At 47.2% G+C, this 22,524-nt stretch overlaps 1 protein-coding gene across 1 annotated transcript in view; it reads right to left on the minus strand.

Moving 5' to 3' along the window:
- SCMH1 (sex comb on midleg homolog 1 (Drosophila)) overlaps window positions 1–6,014 on the minus strand; it is a 55,898-nt gene extending 49,884 nt beyond the window's left edge. The window contains exons 1-2 of the mRNA XM_009286652.2: window positions 5,932–6,014; window positions 2,507–2,591 (exon numbers count right to left, since the gene is read on the minus strand). Of these exons, the coding sequence (XP_009284927.1) occupies window positions 2,507–2,531 (25 nt within the window). The 5' untranslated portion in view covers window positions 2,532–2,591; window positions 5,932–6,014. The remainder of the gene's footprint in view (window positions 1–2,506; window positions 2,592–5,931) is intronic.
- Between the last annotated feature and the right edge of the window lie 16,510 nt (window positions 6,015–22,524).

Genomic DNA, 22,524 nt, shown 5'->3' on the forward strand with positions numbered 1-22,524 from the left:
CCCACTGTGGGGGGGGGGAGAGTGAGCGAGCAGCTGTGTGGTGCTCAGTTGCCGACTGAGGTTAAACCATGACATGTAAAAAGCAGCAAACTTCATCGTTTTAACTACGTGAAAAGGTGGCAAGGCTTGAGAGGAACAAATGCGAAAGCCACTAAAAATGGCTCACGTGGATCTTGTATGCTGAGAAGTGAAGCCTGAATCACTCCTTGTTTATCAACTCCAGGTTAGTGCAGCCAGCCTTACTCACACAAACAGCCTCGACCCTCTCTGGTGATGGGGAGAGGACTTCTCCCAAAGTCTGCACAACTGCCCCTTCCACGCACAACACCGGGTTACCACCGCACGTCCTGTGCAGCTCGTAGGAGAGCACAGCAAAGTAGCACCAGCTCTGAAGAACATCTCATCTGAGTTGTCTTTGCTCACAACAGCTTTGGGCCTCAGAGTTGCAAAAAAATAAAGTTCCCAAGACAGCTCTGGAAAGTGATAGAGCAAGAAGCAGGGGATGCCCGTCCCTGCCTCAGGCAGCCTCCAGCCCGACGGAGGGATGCCAGATCAGCGTGCCACTGCAGAGCCCGCCCTGAGCGAGCTCCTCCAGCCACTGCTGCCTGACCGACGCACCCTGGGAACGCTGCTGCAGTCCAGCTCATTTATTTTACAAAGGATTTTTAGGGCTATTATAAACAGCAATTTGGTAGTGCTCTACGAAATGCACCCTACCCCCGTGAAAAGCAGTTCCTTGTGAAAGAAACAAAAAAGAAAACAGGAAAAGTTTTGAAATCTCCTGACAAGTGGCTGAAAGAGGCAGGCCATGAGCTGCTGCTAGAGTGGCCTGGTGGGTCCTAAGATGTCTGAAATTGCTTTTGGACCATTATTTTTGCAATCTTCTCTTCCTGACATGTTCTCTTCAATATAATGGACAGGAGGACTGCATGTAGGTTTTATCCCTTAAATGAACATAAGGGACATATGGAGTGTGGCCACAGCATCACTAGACATGAACCAGACAAAGAGCCTCCTTGGAGAGACACGAATGAAAAAGCTGGAAGGGCACCCTTCCTATAAATGTATTCCCATGAAGGACAGTGTTCTGCCATCTCCTTAAGAAAGCAAGAATAAAGGACATGAAGTATTTAAGTCAGAAGCAAAAAAGCCCCCCAGGGTGGGTAACGCTCCTCTCAGCGTTGCAGGATAGCTCTAATAGCATCCGTGCACTCAAAGTAGCCTCTCGCCATACTCTGCAGGTGAAGTTACATTTCATTCTTAACCTTTAACATGCAAAAATCCTCATTAAGCGGGCTGCAAAAGCAGCAGAGAGGGAAAGAAACACAAGAATTTCTGCAGGCAAATAAAGAAAAAGTTCAGTGCATCATTAAAAAAGCAGGTAAGTAGGACAGAAACCCACGTGTGCATGATGCAGGTGTTGCTTCTGCAACCTACGGCACGGCATTCACAGCATAGGTCACACAGCCACGCTGGCTGGAGGCTCCCTGCTCCACGAGGCAGAGAGGACAAGCTGTGTGCGAGGCTAAATTCAGCCAGCCCCATCCACGGCCACACTGCTGACTAATCAACCTGCCTCTTTTATTACCAAGCCCTCCAGCTGCCTCGCAGCAGGCTCTCCCCATTCACTGCTTTCCTTCATTTATTTTCACTTCATTAAAGGACAAGCAGTGTTAGGAAGAGGATAATGCTTCTGTAAGATGAACCACCAGCAAGGCAAAGGAGACATTTAAAAAAAATAAAGGGAGGAGAGAAATCGAGCATAGAAATCTCCTGCAATAAACCTTGTGAGCGTGTAGCAGATGTGAACAAAGAACTGCGGAGGATGCTCCATCCTCTGCACTTCTCCCTTCCCCCATCCTCCGAAGCGCATGTGATGAGATCACTCCAGTCTAACACACATGCATGGCACAACACTAAAGGAAATCAATATTTTTGTTAAGTGAAAGTCGTCTGAGCAGCTCGGCTGCAGGCAGCCTGCTTGACTTCACCCTTTTTGTTGGGGCAAAGAGGACATGGGCAGCATGCGTGTGGTCGCCCTGAGCACCACGGATGCCGCTGCGTGTAACAGGACAAGAGACTCAGGCGGTGAGAGGTAAGCGTCCGTAACAGATTTCATCTCCACAAGGTAGGCTGGTCTTTGGTTTCACGCCTCATTAGAAGGGGGAGGCTTGTGCCAGCAGAGAAGCAGTTTGCCTCATGCTGGGAGCACTAGCAGATGGTGCGTGCCGCGGGCTCTGCAGAGCACCCTCACCACCTGACACTGTGCCCCACAAGCTGCAGGGGTGCACCCAGCAAGGGACTCTTCCTCTGCCCGTCTTGGGGGTGGATTGATGAAGCCTTCTCTGCACGCTGCCAGAGAAACAAATGCTCCGTTTTGAGCGTGCAACCAGCGTGTCCCCCAGACTCCCACCCCATCGTCAGCCTCCCAATGCGCTGTGCTTGGTCCTTCAGTCCGCAGCAGCTCGCTACTGGGCCTTTGGCTGTGCCAAGAATCACTGCTCACCTTTCTGAGGGCCTGGTTTCCGCATTATATCACCTGCTGCTGTCCTTATCCTGGGACTGGCTTGCTCTTAGATAACTGAAGATGTCTAGGACAAAAGAAATAAACATGAGAAAATTCCCTCATTCTGGAGCACACAGTCATCTGCAACATTAACTAATCACACAGCGGGTAGAAAATAGATGCTCTTTCACCCTGGGTTGCACAGAACATCTACTGAACACAGACAATTCATTTCAACACCCCTGAAACTACAAGTCTTTCTCCAATATGTGGACAACTTCAAGTTTACGGCAGCGGGAACGGCATAAATAAGCAAGAGGAGCATATGCCAGTCTCTGTGCTAACTCTACAGTGCGTCCCGAGTGTGCGCATGGAAGGGAGGGGGCTGCTCTTGCTCACTAACAAAGGGAGGCAGAGCTGAAATTTATGAAAGAAAACACATGGAAACATAACATTAACTCTGGCAAAGCAGCACCGCAATCCCCAGCTTGCCACTTGCAATTCAAATTGCTCGCAGCAGTTCTGGGTAATAAGGATGAGAAATTGGACAATGACCCAGGAAATATTTTTGCTATTAGTACTGCAATGAATGTCCAAGTTGTGCTGCACTTTTTTTTCCTGGTTGGAGGAAAACTGGCTGGACCGTCCCCAGAAAGAAAAAGCATTTGCATTCTTGTTATAAGCAAACGTTACTGAAAATCAGAGCTCTTGGGAGATGCGTGCCGGACCCGTACACGGAGACCAGTGCTCCTGCACGGCCGGTCTCGCAGGGCAGTACCTCCTGTATGCACTGAGCCTTGCCAAGCCCTGACAGAAAATATCTAAATGAATGGCTGAGCTGCAAACAAGCCCTTAGGAAAGCTAGTAAAAGCATGTTTTGACACTACACTAACTAATGAAAGATTAATTGTGTCAATATAACTCCATTTTGTTCACAGTGGGGCAGGCAGGCTGGAGGACGTAAGAGGAAGCTGTCCCAGGACACAACGCTGAGTTTCTGCTTAAAGGGTTATTTACAGATCCAACTTGGCAAGAAGTTTTGATTTTGAAAACCAGGCTTTTTCCAAACCTAAGAGAAACGAAGAGTTTAATCTTCTATAAAAGCACAGCAAACTACAGCCTTTACATGCAGTGCTTGCAACATTGAGCAATACTCTGAGAAGGAAAATACTAAAGGAATATTAAATACTAAAGGAAAAAAAAACCTAGCTGTTTTTTAATCCAAATCAAAAGGTACACAGTAGTCTCTTATTGCCTCTCTCATAAATAGCGTGTGTGTTTGTGCATACTTGTGAAAGGAATAAAGTTTCTTTTCCTTTCAATAGTGGAAGGTAATCTACACGCGAAAGCTTATTTACAACTTTTAATGCTTCTTTTCATAATTTTCTTCAGTCATTTTTATTAAAAGCTAGCAGTCATGGTAGGAAAAGTCCCCCAGCCATAAAACCCAGGGTGAAGGTGTTATATAAAGGCACTAGACAAGCATTCACCATCTCTGGCTCTGCACCTCTGCTGTCTGCTCGGCTCCCCTGGATGCGGGACTGTCTGAAGTACCTAAATGCTAATCATAAATCTCAGGCGTCTGGCACGGGACGGGTGCTCCTGTGCCACTCAGACGGCTTTTGAAAAGCTGCTTCAGCCTGAGCACTTCAGAGCCCTACCTGGCAGGGATGTGTAACCCTTCCCTGTAGACGTATTTCAAGGAAAAATTCATGACCATGTATGAGATGCTCAGGTACGATTTGTGGAAGGCTGCAGCTCAGGAGGAGAGGTGAAACTACTGCACCCTCCATCCTCGCGCTGACGGCAATGGGAGTAACCCTAACTACTTGTAAAGCACACAGATGACTGCTGGCATCCTGCAGCCAACACTGTGGTGGGCTCCCAGCAAGATCTCATGTTGTGGAAGAGAATGAGACATTGTAAATGTTGTGCCTACTAAAAAAAAAAAAAAAAAAAAAGTGACTCTTCCCCACAGGAGAAGACTTAGGCTGCATGGGGACCCCCACTCTGCTGAGAGCCATGTGGGTGCCAGCCTGGGGACAGCGCGCTCCAAAATATGCTTCCAAGAAACTGTCCAAATGAGATGGCCCCAGCCTGACTCCTGCCACCCTTCACAGTCCTCCACCGCGGCTTTGCACCATCCAGCTCCCCTGTACGTTCTCACACCACAGGACAGCAACATGTGGTTTCATCCTGCAAAATCATAACTCAAAAATGAAAAAAAAAAAAAAAGCAAAATAAATAATTACTGTGCTTCAGGGCCACGTTAACGCCCAGAGAAGAGCCAGAGCCAAACTCCACGATGCACAGCTTCAGCCTGCCTGCCCCGGCAGCAGCTAGCCCTGCGCAACGCAGATACGAGCCACCAGCCTCACTACATCCAGGGACAGGGACCCGTCCCTGCCCGCTCTTCTTTAGCCATGGAGACATAGCTCGTGTACCCCAGCCCTCCTGAAACTGGTATAAAGTGGGCTTTACTAACACAGGGCTTGGGAACTGGTAATTCCCACTGGCTGTAATTTCATTCTGTAGCTGCCCAGAGAAGCTGTAAAATGTCCATCCTTGGGGATACTCCAAGCATCACCAGCTACCCACCCTGAGCAGCCTGATCTAACCTTGAAGTTGAGTCTGACTTCAAAGCCAGCTCTGTGTGCGGGGCTGGACCAGACAACCTCCAAAAGTTCCTTCCAACCTGAAATACCCTATGATTTTATTTCACTGACAACTGATTGGAAGGCAAGCGGAATTGCCCTATAGGCTTTAGCAAGCCTGAAACACCCCAGCGAAGAAGACAGACTTCAGTCTAGAGAGAAGAAAGTGAACGGCAGAACAAGCAAGCTAGCAGGCACTGCAGGACAGGGAGAAACTCAGTATGGGTGTATGTGGTCTTTACACTGTTCAGGGACTGAAGACTAAAAAACAATCTTAAAGTAATAAATAGCAGAGGCTACAGTTTGGTATCCAAGGGGGAAAAATGGGCAATCCACACAGACAGATCTTCCTGAATGACCTTAGACACAAACATGCCTCTGATGAGAACTTGTCAGCTGGGTCAATGACACGAAGGAGACAATCTTACTTTTGCATCAAATAAAGCATTCGAGATTTACATAGCCCAGCACATGCTGCAATACTCCATCTCCAGAACCTGACAGTTGTACAAAGCTGCATACCAGAGTTAAAACTGTCCTTTTTTTCAAAAGCTTCATTTCTCATGCTTGTGGATATCAAGATAATCTTGCAAGCACAGACCACAGTTTTACGTGGTGTTGGTTTCCAGAATCTATATCCTGAAAGGACAGATCAATGGGCAAATTCATTTCAGCAGGATGCTACCTTAAAATCTAAAAAGGCCAACTGATTTGCTGCCTTTTGTAGCAGATAAAGTGCCTTTCCCACAGTTTCAAACAACTTCCACTCACCGAGATATCAAAACTGCCAACGGCTCCACTGAACTGTCATGGGCTCTAGTTCCCCATCATTCCTACAAGACAGCAAAGTCAGTACAAATACTGCAGCATATCAAAACCTGAAAGCATAGAGACAAAATGAAAAAGTTTGCATTTAATTGCAGAAAGGCTAGGTTACCAGTTGCATTATTCATGTTCATATTTAATTCATTTAAAACATCCAAATTTAAATTTAAAGACAGCTGCAACAAACATTCCCACTTGCCATAGCAAAGCAGCGCAGAACTTGACACAATTAAGTTCAGCTTGCAATGAGTACATGGGACCGCAGCCGTTAAACACCTTTGATATGAGTAAGATCACATCAACTGAGTTGATATAAACTAGTTCAACTTTTGTAAAATGAAACTATCACACAAAGAAGGATTTAAAAGACTAGAACTGATTAGTAATAAAAAGGAGAGAGACCACAGGAGAGGCATATAAAATAATGAATAGCATGAAGGGACTGAATTGGGGACTCCAAATTATCCCTTCCACAGTGCAGCAGGGCAAACCTATAATACTAAAAAATCCCATGTATATACCAGGGAGAGGGAAATTTTGTTTACTGGAAACTAACAGACATGCAGCTTTCTCATGGAGGATGTTATCAAGACAAGTAAACAAGTTAACACTAAAAAAGGACAAAGACATTCAAAAGCAAAACAGTATTTATAACCGTATCAAAGTATGAAATGCACAGGCCATTGGTACTCACACCTCAAGCAAAAGCTGACTGAAAGGTGGGGAGACTAGCCGAATCCTGCCCACCACATCACCGCATCAGCTGCTGCATTTTGGCAAGGAAAAGCCGAGCACTTGCCTTCCTGCCAGGCTGCTGGCACTGGGTTGTGGCCAGAGGCAGGACACCAGCTTGAGACGTGGGTTTGTTAGCACCCCAGTGACCCCCTGCACTGGTTTACACTGAGATTTACACCTCAGATGCATTTTCCCTTTTCTTGTTCAAAAAATAAAGGCAGCACAGAGGCAGCCAGGGCTGGGAAGAGCATCCCAGGGCATCCCCAGCTCAGACTGCCGCTCCCTCTGACAGCCACACCGCACAACCCTCAGCACAAACATCGCCGAAATGCATCTTAATCTAATTAAGTTCTCTCCCCCACTGCTCTTACCAACAGGCTCTTCCAAAAGCTCATCCTTATCATCCCTAAGGGGAGCATGATTCAATTTACCTGTGCCAGATTGGAAGGGACCTTCAGGGTTATAGGGCAGCCTGCTCTGCAATATTCTTCCACTAAATGTTGCAACTGCAATGTCAGTAAGACAAGAAGTGAGAAAATGTGGGTGGAAGATACTGTCACAGCTATACAGACCTCATAAGATGCATGTAATCTCTTTATCTACAAAGCCTCCACTCCTTCGGAGCGCATAATTATGAAAAGAGTTAAAGCTGAGGTTCTTAATGTCTCTTCTAGGCACTTCTTTATTCCACTAAAGGCACCACTCGCATCTGAATTATTTCCTGGGGTTGTTTGGACTTCCTATTATACGAGGAAGATTATGGTGAACCTTGGGATGGAGGCCAAGTCAGTTCACAGCGCTACCATGTTTGATTGAATGGGTAACTGAAATTTTGTTGACAGTGTGCCAAGCTTCAAACCTCTTTGGACAATGCAGTTGCCAGCAGGCAAGATGTTTTCAGAAAGAAGAGGAAGAAAGCTACCAACAGCGAAGCTGAAAAATGGTTTTATTAGGTCGGATACACACCCCACAGACTAGGATTGTGGAAAAAAAAGAAAACCCTGCATATTGCCAGAGGACTGTGAGAATGACGATTCTTGGAAATCCCATGCGACAGCAACAGGAAAATCCTGATGGTTTCTCATAATGCAAAATGCCTGCAGTCATTGATTTTCTTCCCCACAAAAGCATGGGTCTTGAGCACCACGACCAGTCCAGCTAGTAAAAATCCCTTCCACATAACCTCTGCTTCAGCTGAGCTTTTCTTCACGGGTATCTTTCCATCAAACACTATTAATGTTTCCAATAATAAAGAGCTATCCCTTACAAATTCACTTGGGAAATGTGAAGGCAGCATTATCCGTTCCTGCCCATCAAGGGTGATGAAATGTCAGTGCTGCCTTTCCAGCTTCCCAGCTGGAGGCTCAGACCGTGCCGGGTCCTGTTTCCGCACCATTCTGGAAGCACATACGTGCACCACGGGTTACGCGGGAGCATCCAGTCGCATCCCGACCCAATCAGAAAACCAGGCACAGAAACATGATGAGCAGATGCATATAACCACCTCAGCCTGCTCATTTAACATCTTTTTTTGCCATTTTTAATTTCTATGGTGGAGAAAGAAAGGCACTTTTAGCCTACTTGAGAAATTAGAGGACTGCCAGCATGTGATTTGAAATACCTCTTACCTCTTTTGGTTTTCACACGGGACTTAGATCCTCAGATTTCTACCTGACCTGCAGACACCATAACTTTTGCTGGTCTAAAATCATGGTTTTCCCCCTCAAAGTGTGCTCTGGTGAGCCAGTTGACTGACCCCCTCTTCTGGGTAGAAGCCAACGACCAGCAGACAGCTCGCAGCACCACTCTGAACACCAACCTCCTCAGAGCCAGCCACAACCAAGAAGGAGTACTAAAACAAAATGACAAGCAAATGCTTACATGGGACCAGAAGGAAACTCTCAAGAGCGAGTAGCTGCAAAGTTTGAAGAGGTGAGTCAGAATTTATCTTGACCAACAGGTCTATTTCCTTCCACTTCCCTGTTATCGTCCTCCTGGACAAGACTGGAGTTCTATTTCTCCTTGTCTCTGCAAAGCCACGTTTTGGCAGCTCCAAACAAAGGCTGATGAAGCTACAGCACTTCTGAAAGGCATCTCTCCTCATTAGGTCTTGAGGGTCCTTACGGTCATACCAGGAAATTTTTCAAAGAAACACTGTAACAATGAATGTTGGTATTTCCATCTGGAGTGCTGATCCCCTTGTGTGATCTGAAATACCCGATGGCTGCAAACCATTACTCCTCTTTCTACCAGAAGGATTTTCTGTCATTTCTAACATCTCTCTCTCTCTGGAACTAATTTTATCTTTCTACCATGTAAGAAGTGGACTGATAAACTCCAGACTTCACGACTGGCTCCTCAGAAACACATTCTTGTGAAAGATGTTAAGACACTGAGGTGTCTCGAAGATGTGATCACGAGCAACACACTTCCTTAGCCCCTGAGCCAAGTCTCAGGGGAGAACATATTTTAAAAGAGACAAAAACATGTAAAAAACTTGGACAGACCATGTCTCTACAATGAAAATATCATCTTCATGACTTCCTTTTGAACGCCTTCAGGTTGAAGGGGAGAGGAGATGGGTCAACCTCCTAGCAAATGACAGCTGGATCATCAGACACTGCTGAGTCGAGCTCAAGGGAAAGCCAACGGCTCAGGATGACGGTGAAATCCAGGGACCACTGGAAGGAATCACTCACCACCGCGAGGGAGGCTGCAGCAGTTACCACCTCTCATGACTGCGGAGGAAATGAAATAAAACCTTGCAGGATTCCAATAAAGCTTTCCTTCTCTCAAAAAAAAAACCCAGCACGGGCCTCGGCTCAAAATAGAAACATCTTGCCGTGTATCACTGTGAGCAAACCTTGCTCTCCACAAAGATTCAAGAGGTTGCAATAAAAACTACATTTGGCATGCTCCAGGAACAGGATACCCAGGCTGAGAGAAACAGAGAGAGGAAAGGGCTTAAAAAAAAAGCCAGGTGAGATAGTCTGGCTTGACTCTGCTAAGAGGAAGCCCCTTAACATGTTGAATTTTCTCAGTACAGACTTTTCTGCTGATGAGCTGGGAGTTAAAGCCAGCCTGCTCCATGTCTGCCATTTCTGTAGCGATGGGAGTGAGCACTCTGGCCCTTCAAATCCTCTTTAGAAAGACAGGGATTGACTGCTGTAAGAAATTCACACACTGTTGAAAAATCCGAACTGCTTTTGTTTTAAGAGTGGTGTTGCTTTGCTTCTTAAAAAAGCCCCACACGAATAGAAAGAAAACAGTGCAAAACCTAAAGCCTCTCCATGCAGGGCAACAGAGAATCATAGAATGGTGTGGACTGGAAGGGACCTTAAAGATCATCTAGTTCCAACCCCCCCTGCCGTGGGGCAGGGATAAACATCAAGCAGAGGATCCTGTGTTGCTCCTCCCCAAGGCAGTACTGCGTTCAAGGCTTGGAGCAAAGACCTGGGCTGCCTTCCATTGCCAGGGAGACAGGGAATGGCCCACCATGAAGACTGGCTGATGTGGCGTAGACTAAAGCTGATCACACAAAACCAATCCCCTGTCATTACAGTTGGGGTTAAGGAAGCTTCATCATGCTCCAGAATTATTTCAGCAGATCCCTTCATTGCTGGTCCTGCTGCTGAACTGACTTTCAGGCTTTGCATCGCTGTTGCTTCCCCTTGGGTGAGCAATGCCCAATGTGTACCACATCCCAATGTGAATGAGGGCACCCAGACCATGGCTCACCATAAACGTTCTGAAGGAGCTTTGGGAAAAGCAGCAGGTCTCTGTTTCTGGATGTTAGGCAGGGACATTTCTGACCCGTACCACCACTGCACCTCCAGTGGAGCTCTCCCAAATGCACTGTAACAGAAACCAACACAGAGGACTGGCGTTTTGGGCAGGTGAGGCACCTTTTACATGTAGAAAACCGAGGAACTGATGGGCTTACCAAGTGCTGCATAGGAAGAATGTGCCAAAGCAAGGAATTGAATCTGTGTGCTCTAGGCTGATGTTTCTGCCACTGAACCATCTGCGTTATAACTATTTGGTGTCAGCAGGACTCACACGGTCAAAAGTTAAAGTTTTCTGCCTTCAGAAGAGGAATGACTTGGGCTACAGCAGTGGAAGCTATCTAGAGTGGCATGCCAGTGTACCCAACGCTCAACCCACAGAGGTCACCTTGAAGTAGAGGAGAAAATTTATCACACATGTGGCAGGCACTCTGTAGTCCTGACCCCAGCGTATTCTGACCGTACCCCGACACCCTGACGGCAGGCAGCCAGGCCCCATGCCAGTTTTGCACATACCTGGGTTTCCTTTCAAAGCAATCCCAGGAGCATGGAGAGGTGCAGAGATATGGTGCACCCCAACACGCCTCTGCGCTGGGTCACACATCCCCCATCACCCGGGGACAAGCTGGAGGGCACTACACTGAGAGCAGGGTGCAACACAGAGTACCCTCTCCCATGAGGGTGCACCCAGCCTGCGGAGACTCAACGGGAAGGCCAAACCGATGCAGGCAGTAAAGAAAGTGTTGCAGCAACGTGGCTATTTTAATCTGCACTGAGCCACATGCCAAATCCAAAAGCTATTAATGAAAGCAGATGGCTTACAGAAGACCTTGAAATGGGATTCTGCCCATGACTGTTACAAAGTCACCCCATACAAAAGCACACAATAGGATGCTTCAAAGTCTTTAAATAAGAATTTAAACAGGAGTACATAAAAAAAACCAGTGCATGGTTTCCATATCATCACCAGGCTGTTACAGAGGCACAACCTTCTCTCCCAGTTACACCACAGGCTAACACAGCACCCCTCCCACAGTAAATCATGACTGCTTTTCCAGGCGGCAGTTACACACATGATATATGTGGCCCCAGAAACGTGCCCCAATGTGTAAGCTCTTCATAGGTCTCTGTTCAACACCCAGTATATGTATTCTACAAAAAACTGTTTAATCAACCTTATACTTATTCTCTACTGGACTGTATCTTATTAAAAACTAAGCTCTTTATGGGATGGGAGATATGGGAAGGAAGTATCAGGTGGATAAATATCTACATGATTTGTAATACTAATTGATGAAATGAATGTACCTTAACTCCAGGAAGACAATATATACCCATGTCCCTAGCAAGGGGAAACAGGAGGTAATCCAGAAAGAAAGGTCTGACTTCCAGTTGTGTCTCTATTGGAAATGTCATGACAGACTCTGCAACGATGCTGCAAGCTGGATGTGAGAATTCCTGAAAGAAGATTTTGCATTAACTATTTCTGGTAATATAAGTTTTGATAAAGTTTCAGCATAACATCCTCAGGAGACCATAAGCAGGAAAAGGCAGCTTGAGGGGGAGTAAAAAAATCAAAGGGATGGTAATTAGGGGACACAACAGAAATGTAAATGAGGAAAGCCTTGGAAAGAGAGGGGAAGGAGATGACCCAATCCCTTACATTACCCTGTGTCGTGCAAGCACTCCAGCACAAGGAAGGAGGGCGCTCCCCAGGGAGAGACACACAGGGCTAGGTGTTTCCACTGAAACGCAGGAAGGGAGATGAGAGCTCAGGAAGCAAACAAGAGCAAACCAGCCCTGAAGAAAAGGTAAGGGACAAAGTCACCACTCTCTAACGAGCTAAAATACTAGAGACATGGGGGACAATGATGGTTACATACACCTAGAATTGCATTTTCCTGTCTTCTGCTTTCCTTCTACAACTGATCCTAACAATTAAATTGAATGCTTAGCAATAACCCTTGGGAAAATACACAGGATGAAAACTTTCATCCTTAAGCCTCACATGGTATCAAAGCAATCTCTAAGCATGTTACTTAGAGCATATAAGGTGCTCTCTTCCTTCATCCAGCACAAAGTAATGACCTTCTCTGGAATTAAGTATTTCTTAACTTCCTGGGGTCCAGCACCAACACAGTCACATCCTTACTGGCAAGCAGCACTGGGGGGGCCCGTGACTCAAGTCACACTCAAGGGTGAATTCTTCATAGATCCATATACAAAACCCTGTCCCTGACTCAACATCCATACAGCCAACTTTCCCAAACCTGTCAAATACAACTCCCTCTGCCCTCCTGAACCTGTTTTCTCAGAGAAGACAAGGTAAGATGATCCCTTTAGTATATATATATCCTTAGAGTGACAAAACTCAGGGTCTCCCCTGCCAAGCAGTACAGCCAGATTCAGAGTCAAGCTCTTCCCTCCAACACTCCCAGCAGCTGATTCTTCTTGTGCAAACGGGGGACAGAAGAGAAAAAGTTCCTACTGATCTGCCCCATCTGCAGAAGAAATTAAAAAAAAATCCAAACCCTCACGGTATGAAGCAGAGCCACACAAACCTGGACTTACCCCTGCTAAAGCTGAAGAGGAGTCGGTCTCTGCTGCTTGGAGGAAATGAAATAAAACGTTGCAGGAGGGAAGGAGTGATGTCCAGGAGGGCAAAGGGAGAGGCTGTGCCATTACTTCTGCTGCCCGGCCTCCTCCAGCCCAGCAGCAGCCTGTCAAGGCAACAGGGCTGCAGGGGAGAAGAGAGCTCACAGAAACTCACTGTACCCCAAGGGGAATGGCGTGCCAGGGCAGGAAGCAAGCATCTTTGTTTTATTTTCTCACTCATGTAGAGAGATATTAATTCATCTGTTTCTTAGGAAAAGGAAAGGAAATTGCAGCAGTGCAACATGTCAAGAGAGACTACAAGAGCCAGGCTCACCGAGGATGGGTATTAATTACTGCTTTCTATTTTTATCCTGTGTATAACTCTGGTCTCGTCCGTGACTTAAGGAGCTAAAATCCCAGGAGTCAAAACTGTAAATCTACTGAAATAGGTGAAACATCCTCTACAGGCTGCAAAGTCTGGGTACAAAAAAATTCTAACAAGTGCTCATCAAAACTTCTGTAAATTTTAATAAGAAAAGAAAGAGCAATCTAGCAGTACACAGAAACGTTATCTCAAGAGAATTACTCCCAGAGAGGAAAAATCACTAGCCAGTTCCTGCAAGAAACCCTGAACAGATTGCTTTTAATTATGTAAAGAAAAAGTTGTTAGGCTGCTTTACATTCCTGAAGGGCCAAGAATTTGGAAAACTAAAAAATGTATTGTGAGGCCCTCCACCGTTGTCTGTACAAGACACTATGAAATCTCTTATTTTGGCAACAACATGTACATACAGTAGACGCCAATATTAAAAAAAAACCCCATGACCACAAGCAACCAGAAGTCCATCCTACAGCTACGAAAGTATGTTCAGTGTCTGCCAAAGAGCTAATGAAAAAAACGCGTTCCTATAGACTGTATCTGCTAGACATTAAACTACCTGCTGGACATTTTGTACAGCTTACAAAGCCATAAAATATCACAGGGCATTTACAGATTTTCCAGCTGACAACAATATGAAATAACTGAACAGACCCAGAACAGACTGAGTCCTCTGGTCAGGCACAGTGGATAACGCTGAATATATACTGCCACATACACAACTAGAAATTGTGCCAGCAATGCACAAGATGAGAGCAAAGCTCATAGTGATGGAAAACGAGCCAAGATAACAAAGCCACCCCTCAGCCTCACTGTAATGCTGGAACAACAGCGAGACTGCCCAGATGTACAGTGCAGGGGCTTGGATAATGCCCAAATGGACTCAGTTCCTCCTGCCCTGTCTGGGGCACAGGAAATTCACCATCAAGCGAGTCGCTACCTCCTGCCATGCTGGGGGACGTGTGGCATTGTACAGCCACCCAAAAACCTCCATTTTGGGACTGCAGAAATGACAACAAGGACCTTCACCTCTGGAGACATGTGACAAGCCAGGAGGATCGGCCGTCTGCCGCGGTTTACTTCCCTTGTGGTAAGAGTCAAGGGCTCCAGGAGAGCAGCGAGGTGGTGGCCTCGCTGGTTAGAGCGGATACCTGTTGCCATTCAGTCACCAATATCTTCTGGATGATGTCATGCCAACTGTACATAACATGAGGTACAGCAGATATTCTGCTACAGAAAAAAAAAGCATTTTACTGAGTAATCTGCACACAAGGACAGAAATACTAATAGCACCAAAACCTGAAAGATGTAAACTTCCACCACCTAGGGAACAATGTGGGAACCATGCATTACACTGTTACTGAACTAGTAGGAACTACTAACACAGATGCAAATTAACAACAATCCTAACATTTGGTGGCTGACAGCACATCACTACATTAGCAGAGTCTTCAATTTTCCATCCGCAGCTGATACTCTAATGGAGACCCCCACCTGAAAACATTTTTTAATGATGCTGCACTACCTCAAGAGTTATTTTCTTTAAGAGTCTGACTGACAACTCAGGACGCGAGCTGATGACGAGGGTGTCTCCACGGTCTTTTTGCAGGCAGGCGCAAGCTTGCCAGATACCAGAAACTCTGAGCTGAAACTGTGCAATTGCAATCAGCACACTGCTGCCCAGCCCAAACACAGCATCATGCAGCTACAAGGTTCAGGGCCGCCTCGTGCTGGGCTTGCTACCAGCAAAAAGCAGGGAGTATCGCTTTCCACCTGCCAGGCACCTTTCACCAGTCCTGCAGCTCTGGAGAGCTAGCGTATGCACACACAGAAGGGCACTTCTTAGCAGACTGTAGAGACATCCAGCCACCAAGCGTTCAAACAACTGCCTGACAACACGAACGTGCTCTAGGTACACACGATAGTGAAAAGTTTCACCAAGGACTTCTGCAGAAGCAAAATGGAACTAAAATTATGAGATTTAATACATAATGAGACTAAAAACTGCAGTGGCAACGATTTCCAGGAGCTGGGCAGATAGGAGGGCAGTGGCACCATAAAGGTATCATGCACATTTGTTGCTGCAGTCTCTCCTCGCGGGGCTGCAGGAACAGTCGCGTGCTGCCAGTACAAAAACACGATCCAGGAAAACATATGAGCCCCAGAGATAACAATTAGCAGATACTAGTGACTAGAAAATACAGTAAGGAAGCAGAGTAACTGTGTTACAGAACTCTTCATGTAACACAGAGAGCTTCAACATCGTTACTGCTTTACAGCTAGGAGTCCGCCCCAGCCCATCTGGGCTTTGCGAGGCAGTAACTCTTGTCCCGGGAAAGAATTTGAGAGTGCCTCATCCCTTTTTTCCCCCTTTCTGAAAAAACAAATCACAGCCTATTTCAACTGTAGATCTCCCTCTGAAATGCATTGTAACAATTTTATCAGTGACTGAAATGAAGAAATGTTATGATAATGCCTTGAAGTTATTAGGAAGACCCATTGTATCATGGAAAGGGATGGGAAATCAGCTGCAGATCGTGAAGTTCCACAGCAAATGCACATTTCATAAAACGTTCAACCACAGGCAAAGGAGACAAAACCCCACCCCATGACAGAAAACAATATTCTGCTCCTTCCTACTCAGCAACAGTTTTATCAGCAGCGTCTCTATATCACGTTTTGAAGTAATGTAAATTTTAATGTCATCTTGTTGATTTTTATAAAAGGTATTACTAACCAAAAACTCTGTAAGATGTTTGAGACGTGCATTTTGCTATAGAAGTATGAGACAACTGGGGAATTCATGATATACAATTTTAATAAAACACACGTCACCTCAAGCACCACATTTTCACTGACATCAAGCACAGATCAAGGACTGTTAGTTATGGACAATACAACATGAGGAGTCGGGACTAGGGCTTCCCAGCTGCCACACACGTGTAATTAAATACACAGCAGTGCACGAGAGCCAGCAGACGCTCTCTGAACACAGAAGGGAAAGGTAGAAAGGAAGATCAAACTCTACACAAATGATTGCTTTTACATTTACAGGATTTTTCTTCTCTTTGGTAGCCTGCCAGAGAGAAGGCGAAATGTCAAAATGACGGGGTTAAAGGACAGCAATACCAGCCTGAAATCAAGCAGAGCTCCTTAATCATCCGAATAGTCAGGCACTGGAGTAGATTGCCGAGGAAAGTCTGAATCACCATCATTGGAAACCTGTAAGAACTGCTGCGACAAACCTTTAGGAAACACTAAGTGTAGGTAATCCTTCAAGGTCACTTCTAGAAACACCAAAACAACCAAGACTTTCTTCATAAGCATGTATCTGATCACACAACCACTGCAGTATTTTGATGGACTGTAGCATCTTTTTTTAAAATTTGTCAGAAAAGACAAAAAAAAAAGCAAACAAACTCAGCGTGTAGAGAGCGGCAGCCTCTGGGCTGCGGGAACGTTTGCTTGACTTATTTTTAGCAAGTGGAATTGGTGCAACTTCCTCCTCGGTCCACATCAGACTTCATCAGCTCTTCTGCCTGCTCACTGTGCCTTCACTTAAATAACGCTCCATGTGCGTACAGCAGAAATTTCTCCTACCTTACGCACACCACTTGGGCAGGAAAGGCCACACGGCAAAAGAGGGGAGCGGGGAGGAGAGGGCTTCTTTGCAGCAGCGACAGCAGGGAGGGGAGCGCCTGCTAGGAGATGCCCGGACATGCTGCAGAGCCCACCCAACGCGTTCAAACCGAGCTTGGGGAGCCAACCTCACCCTAACGCGGTCACCTCTGCAGACCAGCTGGTTTCAGGGACACAAAGCAGCACGGTGTGGACAGCGTTTCTTGTTGCTGGGAGCCAGAGCCAAGCCCAGGTTCTTGCCTCGGAGAAGTGCTGCTCGTTCCTGTCCCCCCACGACGTGTGTGCAGCCCAGCCCGGCTTCCTAAGGGCTCTGCTTGCTGGCTGCCGGCCTCACCCACAGGCTGCAGGCAGCAGGGGACACGGGGAGGGCAGGCAGCCTCTGGCAGGCGGCCCAGGGAGGCTCTCCGGCTCCCCAACAGCCAACCGCCCGGAGGGAGCAGCGAGGGAACACAAGCCACCCCCCCGCTTGCTGGAGACGCAGCTGGACGCGCGTCCCACCGCTTCAAACGCGGGCGGAGAGGGCTCAGCGTAGTGGGAGGAGGCAGGGGCTTACTCGAAACAGGGAAGGGAAAGAGAGGCCCAGGAGCAGGGGATAAGGTGCGGCCGCTGCACAAGGGGAGGTCAGGGCGGACAAAAGCCGGCGCTGCAGCACTGCCTCTTCCAGGCGGGTGGCAGGCAAGGCGATTTCAAACGGCATCCAAAGAGACCGTGGCTCACTCGGTGCAAACCGGCTGTGGGCCGAAGCAACGCTGGGCTTTTCACACTGCACAGCGCTCTGCCAATGCTAAACTGAAAGAAACGGCACAAGTGTCCTCCAGCTCCCCCCCAGACACAAATTCCTTGCTGTAAAGCAACCGCTTTTCCCAGCAGGATGTTTCCCTGGAGCCAAACGTCAGCAGTACCCTGGGGGAGCTCAGAAGGGTGCGCCTACCCCCCCTCGTGCCCAAGCAAACCGCAGCAGATGTAGCTCCAGCAATGTGTGAACGAAACCTGCTCCCTCGCCACAGTATCCAGGACAAGGGACCTGACACAGTGTCTGGCGCAACGCTGGAAGGGCCAGGAGAAGGGAAGAATCGTGTGTTTCTCAATGGGTAAAGACAGAGCTTCACAAATTTCCACTGGCATCTACTCCTACGGTTTCCGTTGTTAAAAACAAAACCGAGCCACGGGAAGTTTTCTGGACTGTTCACACTGTGTCAGTCTGGAAAACATAAGAGCTAATTGAAGTTGGGTAACTCGGAGCACATCGGCTGGGAGCAGGTATCTCCAAAAGGAGGTAGGCTTCTGATTGGTGCTAATACCATTCGATTTACAACACATACAAAAAAACTTCTGAGCAAGAAATGGAGAGGGGTGTATGTATTTCAGAGGCACAAGCTTGTCCCATGGAAAAAAAACAGTCCTGTGCTGAACTTTCACATCAGCTCCCTCGTGTTGGTAATGGCCGTATCGACTCATCTCTGCTCTCGCTTCCTTATCTCCAATGACCAGTTACCAACCAGACAGCAGAGTTGCAAGGGTGACTTACCGCTCCTGATAAAGTGAGACCTCAGGAAGACAAGTGCTGGTAGACTCCTCTGCAGCAGCTTAAAACATCACCCCGTCCATCTGGCCTGTTGGATGAGGCTGCCATGCAAGCAGCGGAGGCAGCAGAACGGACGTTCATCTTTTCCTTCAGTTCACAGCCAAATTCTTGAACTTTTGCTCAGGATGAGTCTGCATAAAACTGCGAGACTATGCACAGCAAGAGTGGAGGCACAGACACAAACCCTTCTTAAATCCCTGCTACAGTGGCAGGAATATTTGGTAGGTGTCTAAGCGAACCCTGCAGATACCATATATCGCGGCATCTAAATTTGCTAGAGGTTGTCTGCCAGAAACCTCTGTAAAAGAGCTAAGTATTATTCTGTTTTTTTAAGGAAATTTAATGCAGATGGAGATCTCTGGGAATTAAAGCTTTCGGCACATCGCTGCCAGGCTGCAGCGATGCCCCCGTACCAAACTGTCCTTCTGCTTGATGAGAGCTCACGATTGAAGCTACCTCTGAAACTTCCTATTAACGGAGACTGCTATGCAGGACAATCAGCAAAGAGCACAGCTTCGCAAACAAGAGGCGGTGGTGATCTCCAGTGCTCAGGTGCCCTCACCAGATACTGGTTTGACAACACCAGCTCAGGCCACCAGACGTGAACGAGTCTTGTTTGCTCCAAGCCCAAGCCCAGTGAGACCTGGCGGTACAGATGGAAGATTTCATGTGCTTCCTGCTACTTTCAGACTTGCATTATCACTTTAAACATTGAGCAACATTTTATAAAAGTTTCCACTGCTAGATATTTAAGCTTGGTAATAAAGCAGTGCTTTACAAATGTTATTTTAAAAAAAAAAAAAAAAAAGCATTTTCCTTTAGGACTAGACCCTGTCATCCTGCAAATAAAGTGGGATGAAACGTTGTTCATGTCATGCAGCTTGGAGTGCACGTGCTGCACCAGGGCGTACCGCTGGGGCAAAGGAGAGGGTCAGAGTTATAGTCCCATTACACTGAGAGTTTAATTGTGGGGATGATTTTTACCTTGACACGTTTCTGAATTATGTGAAATACAAATACATGCAGGAGATTAACCACCTTGCAAAAGAAGCTGAGAGCTGGAGCTACTGCTCTGTCCCCAATGCATCTTGCTTCATTTCTCATGGACCGCTCCTGGCCATCTTGTTAGGAAACTTTTCAAACATAAATGGATGAGTAAACGACTCAAAATCTGCTTGTCTCATCACAAACTGAATTTCAGTTGCAGCCAAGAAAAAGAAAAGGAAAACAGGCAGGGGGCTAGATGAAAACATTACGGCTTTAAGAGACCCAAACATGCCAAGCTTTAACTTACACCAGCTCCGAGCCCACGGCACTAGCACGCTACTCCAGGTTTTGCAAACAGGAGTTCACCGAGCACGCCAAGTCCTTTGCCACAAACGCACAGTTCAACATACAAGTATGCAAACGTCTGACCTGCATTCTTTTTCGCATAACAGTACTTAGAAATACCAAAAATGGGGTCATTCGGGCCCACTTATTACTACCGCTCCACAGAAGCTCAGCTAACACAGTCCTACCAAGCCCAGTCTGACCAAAGTGTGGATCGACAGCAGAGTCCAGAGAGGGGCAGAGATCAGCTGTGCAGACAAGCCCATGCGAAAAGAGCAGAGATACAGAGCTTGTTCAGCTTAGGAAGAGAAAACAAAGTCTTCAAATACTTCAGATTTAGCTGCAAAGATGGAGGGAGTAGCGTGTTCTCCATGTGCCCTGGAGATCAGAGAAGAAGGAACAGGCTTAAAGCGCAAGACAAAGATTTAGATTAAACACCACAAAAATCTCTCTAATGGCGAGGAGGCCCAGGCGTCGGTGTACATCATCTGCACAGGATGTGAAATTGCCAGCAGGAAGAGCCTTCAAAGAAGAAACATTACTCAGGAAGGGTTTAGATGTGTACCTGACCTTACCCCGGGGTTGGGAAACAATGACGACATCTCTGGAGGTCCTCTCTAGACACGCTGTGTCTGAGGCTATGAAACAAAGTTTCAGAGATTCCTTTAAATTAGATATACGGCAAGGACACAACCCCCAGACCACTCACATCTTAGTCTGAAACACAGCTACTTGACGAATAACACCATCATTTTATACCCTAACAGCATCTTTCATTTAAAGACACCAAACTGTGCTGCAAAATTCATCAAGTTTCCAGTGAGTTTAACTCAAGAGGTAAACATCATTAAAATTTTAGACACAGGAAAACAAGGGGGCACAGGCTCACAACTTGCAGGGGATGCCACTCGCACTCCTGTTCTAAACTCTGCATTTGCTTTCTTCTAATTAGCTAATCACTTGATTTATTTAATACCAAATGTTTGACTAAAAAGCAGATTATCAAGATGTAGATTTATCATTTCCTAAGATGTAAATACTGAAACAGGAGGACCGCGAGTCAGCGTATCTCTCTCAAATAAAACGCACTTTAACCTTTAATAAAATACTTTAAATAGCACAGAAATACCTGCATTTCCCTCTTGCCCGTTGTAAAGGACTCCCCTATTTCTGTCTGCATTTTCATACCATCTACTGGGCAGATCCTGAACTACCCAACTGCACAGCACAAGCCCTGCAAGGCTGCAGCCCACAGCAGTTTGTCCCAAGCTGAGCCCCCCACGAGCCGAGTTTTATTCCCCACAGTAGTGCCAAGCCACAAACCACCATCCCATACTCCAAATATTTCCAGCAAGAGCATGGGGACGCCACAGCCCCGCCAGCAGAATTGTGAGGGTAAGAGAAGAGGAAGGCGGAGAGGCGGCTGTCCCTCCGCCAGCATCCTCGGTACGACCCGCCGCACGCCACCGCTCAGGCAACTGAACCGAGGTGGGAGAATATTTTTCCCCAATATTACTGGCTGCCGAAGAGGAGCTACCACATGGCTGTTCTCAGCCACTCACTGCACGCTGTTTACTATAAACAACAACAGTAAACAGAAACAGAGCCAAAAATCAAAGCTGGGTACCCCGGAGCTGGGTCTCCACATCCTGACTTTACCCATGGAAATAATTAGTTTAGTATTCAGTTGCTGAACATAAAACATCCGAGGCCAAAGGGAGTCAAGTTGCTCAGTGCATCTGAAACTTAGGCTGCCTGTTTAGATTCGCTACCTCTACCTTTAGTCGTCAAGACTCCAAACTGCTGCCACGGTTTTACACAGGAGCTTCAAAGAGCCTGCGGGTTAAACCTGAACGACGCGCGGCAGGAGCCAGCCTGACACTGTATTTATTTTTAAACATCTTACTGTGCACGAAAAGCTCAAATCTTGCCTCATTCCCAGCTCTATTCAAGCGTTCGACTCAGGGGGGCTGCGCAGGAGGCGCAGACGTTTCCCCAGGGACGGTGGTTATGGGATTTCTCCGTCCGGTCCCTGGGATCACCCCTGACACCTCCAGTGGCGTGGAGCTGGTGGCAGGTCCTGCTCAGAGCATCGTTGTCCATCTCCACAACACACCGTGGTTACAGGAGGGTTTCACTGACGTCCTAAAGGGCTTCATGGGGAGGGAAGGGCACAAACCTTCCCCGGGCACAACCCGCAGGCAGGGGCCACCTCCTGCAAATCCTCCGGCAGCTCGGTCTTGCATCCCTTTTCATGCAAGGAGTGTCCGGCAGAAAATAAACAGCGCCGGGGAGGAGGGCAGGCTCAGGCGGTCCGCAAAAACCGCTCCGAGGCCTTTGGCGAACACCATAACCGTGGCCCGGCGCTGCTGGAGGAGCTGCTGCGCCCCGTCCCCCCGCGCTGGCAGGGCCGTCCCGCTCGAGCCCTGCCCGGGGACACCTGGAAGAACAACAAAGCGCCTCGGAGGGGCTTTACCGGCAGCTACAAC

This window comes from Aptenodytes forsteri, unplaced genomic scaffold (genome assembly GCF_000699145.1).
Source record: "Aptenodytes forsteri isolate BGI_AS27 unplaced genomic scaffold, ASM69914v1 Scaffold40, whole genome shotgun sequence".
NCBI lineage: Eukaryota > Metazoa > Chordata > Aves > Sphenisciformes > Spheniscidae > Aptenodytes > Aptenodytes forsteri.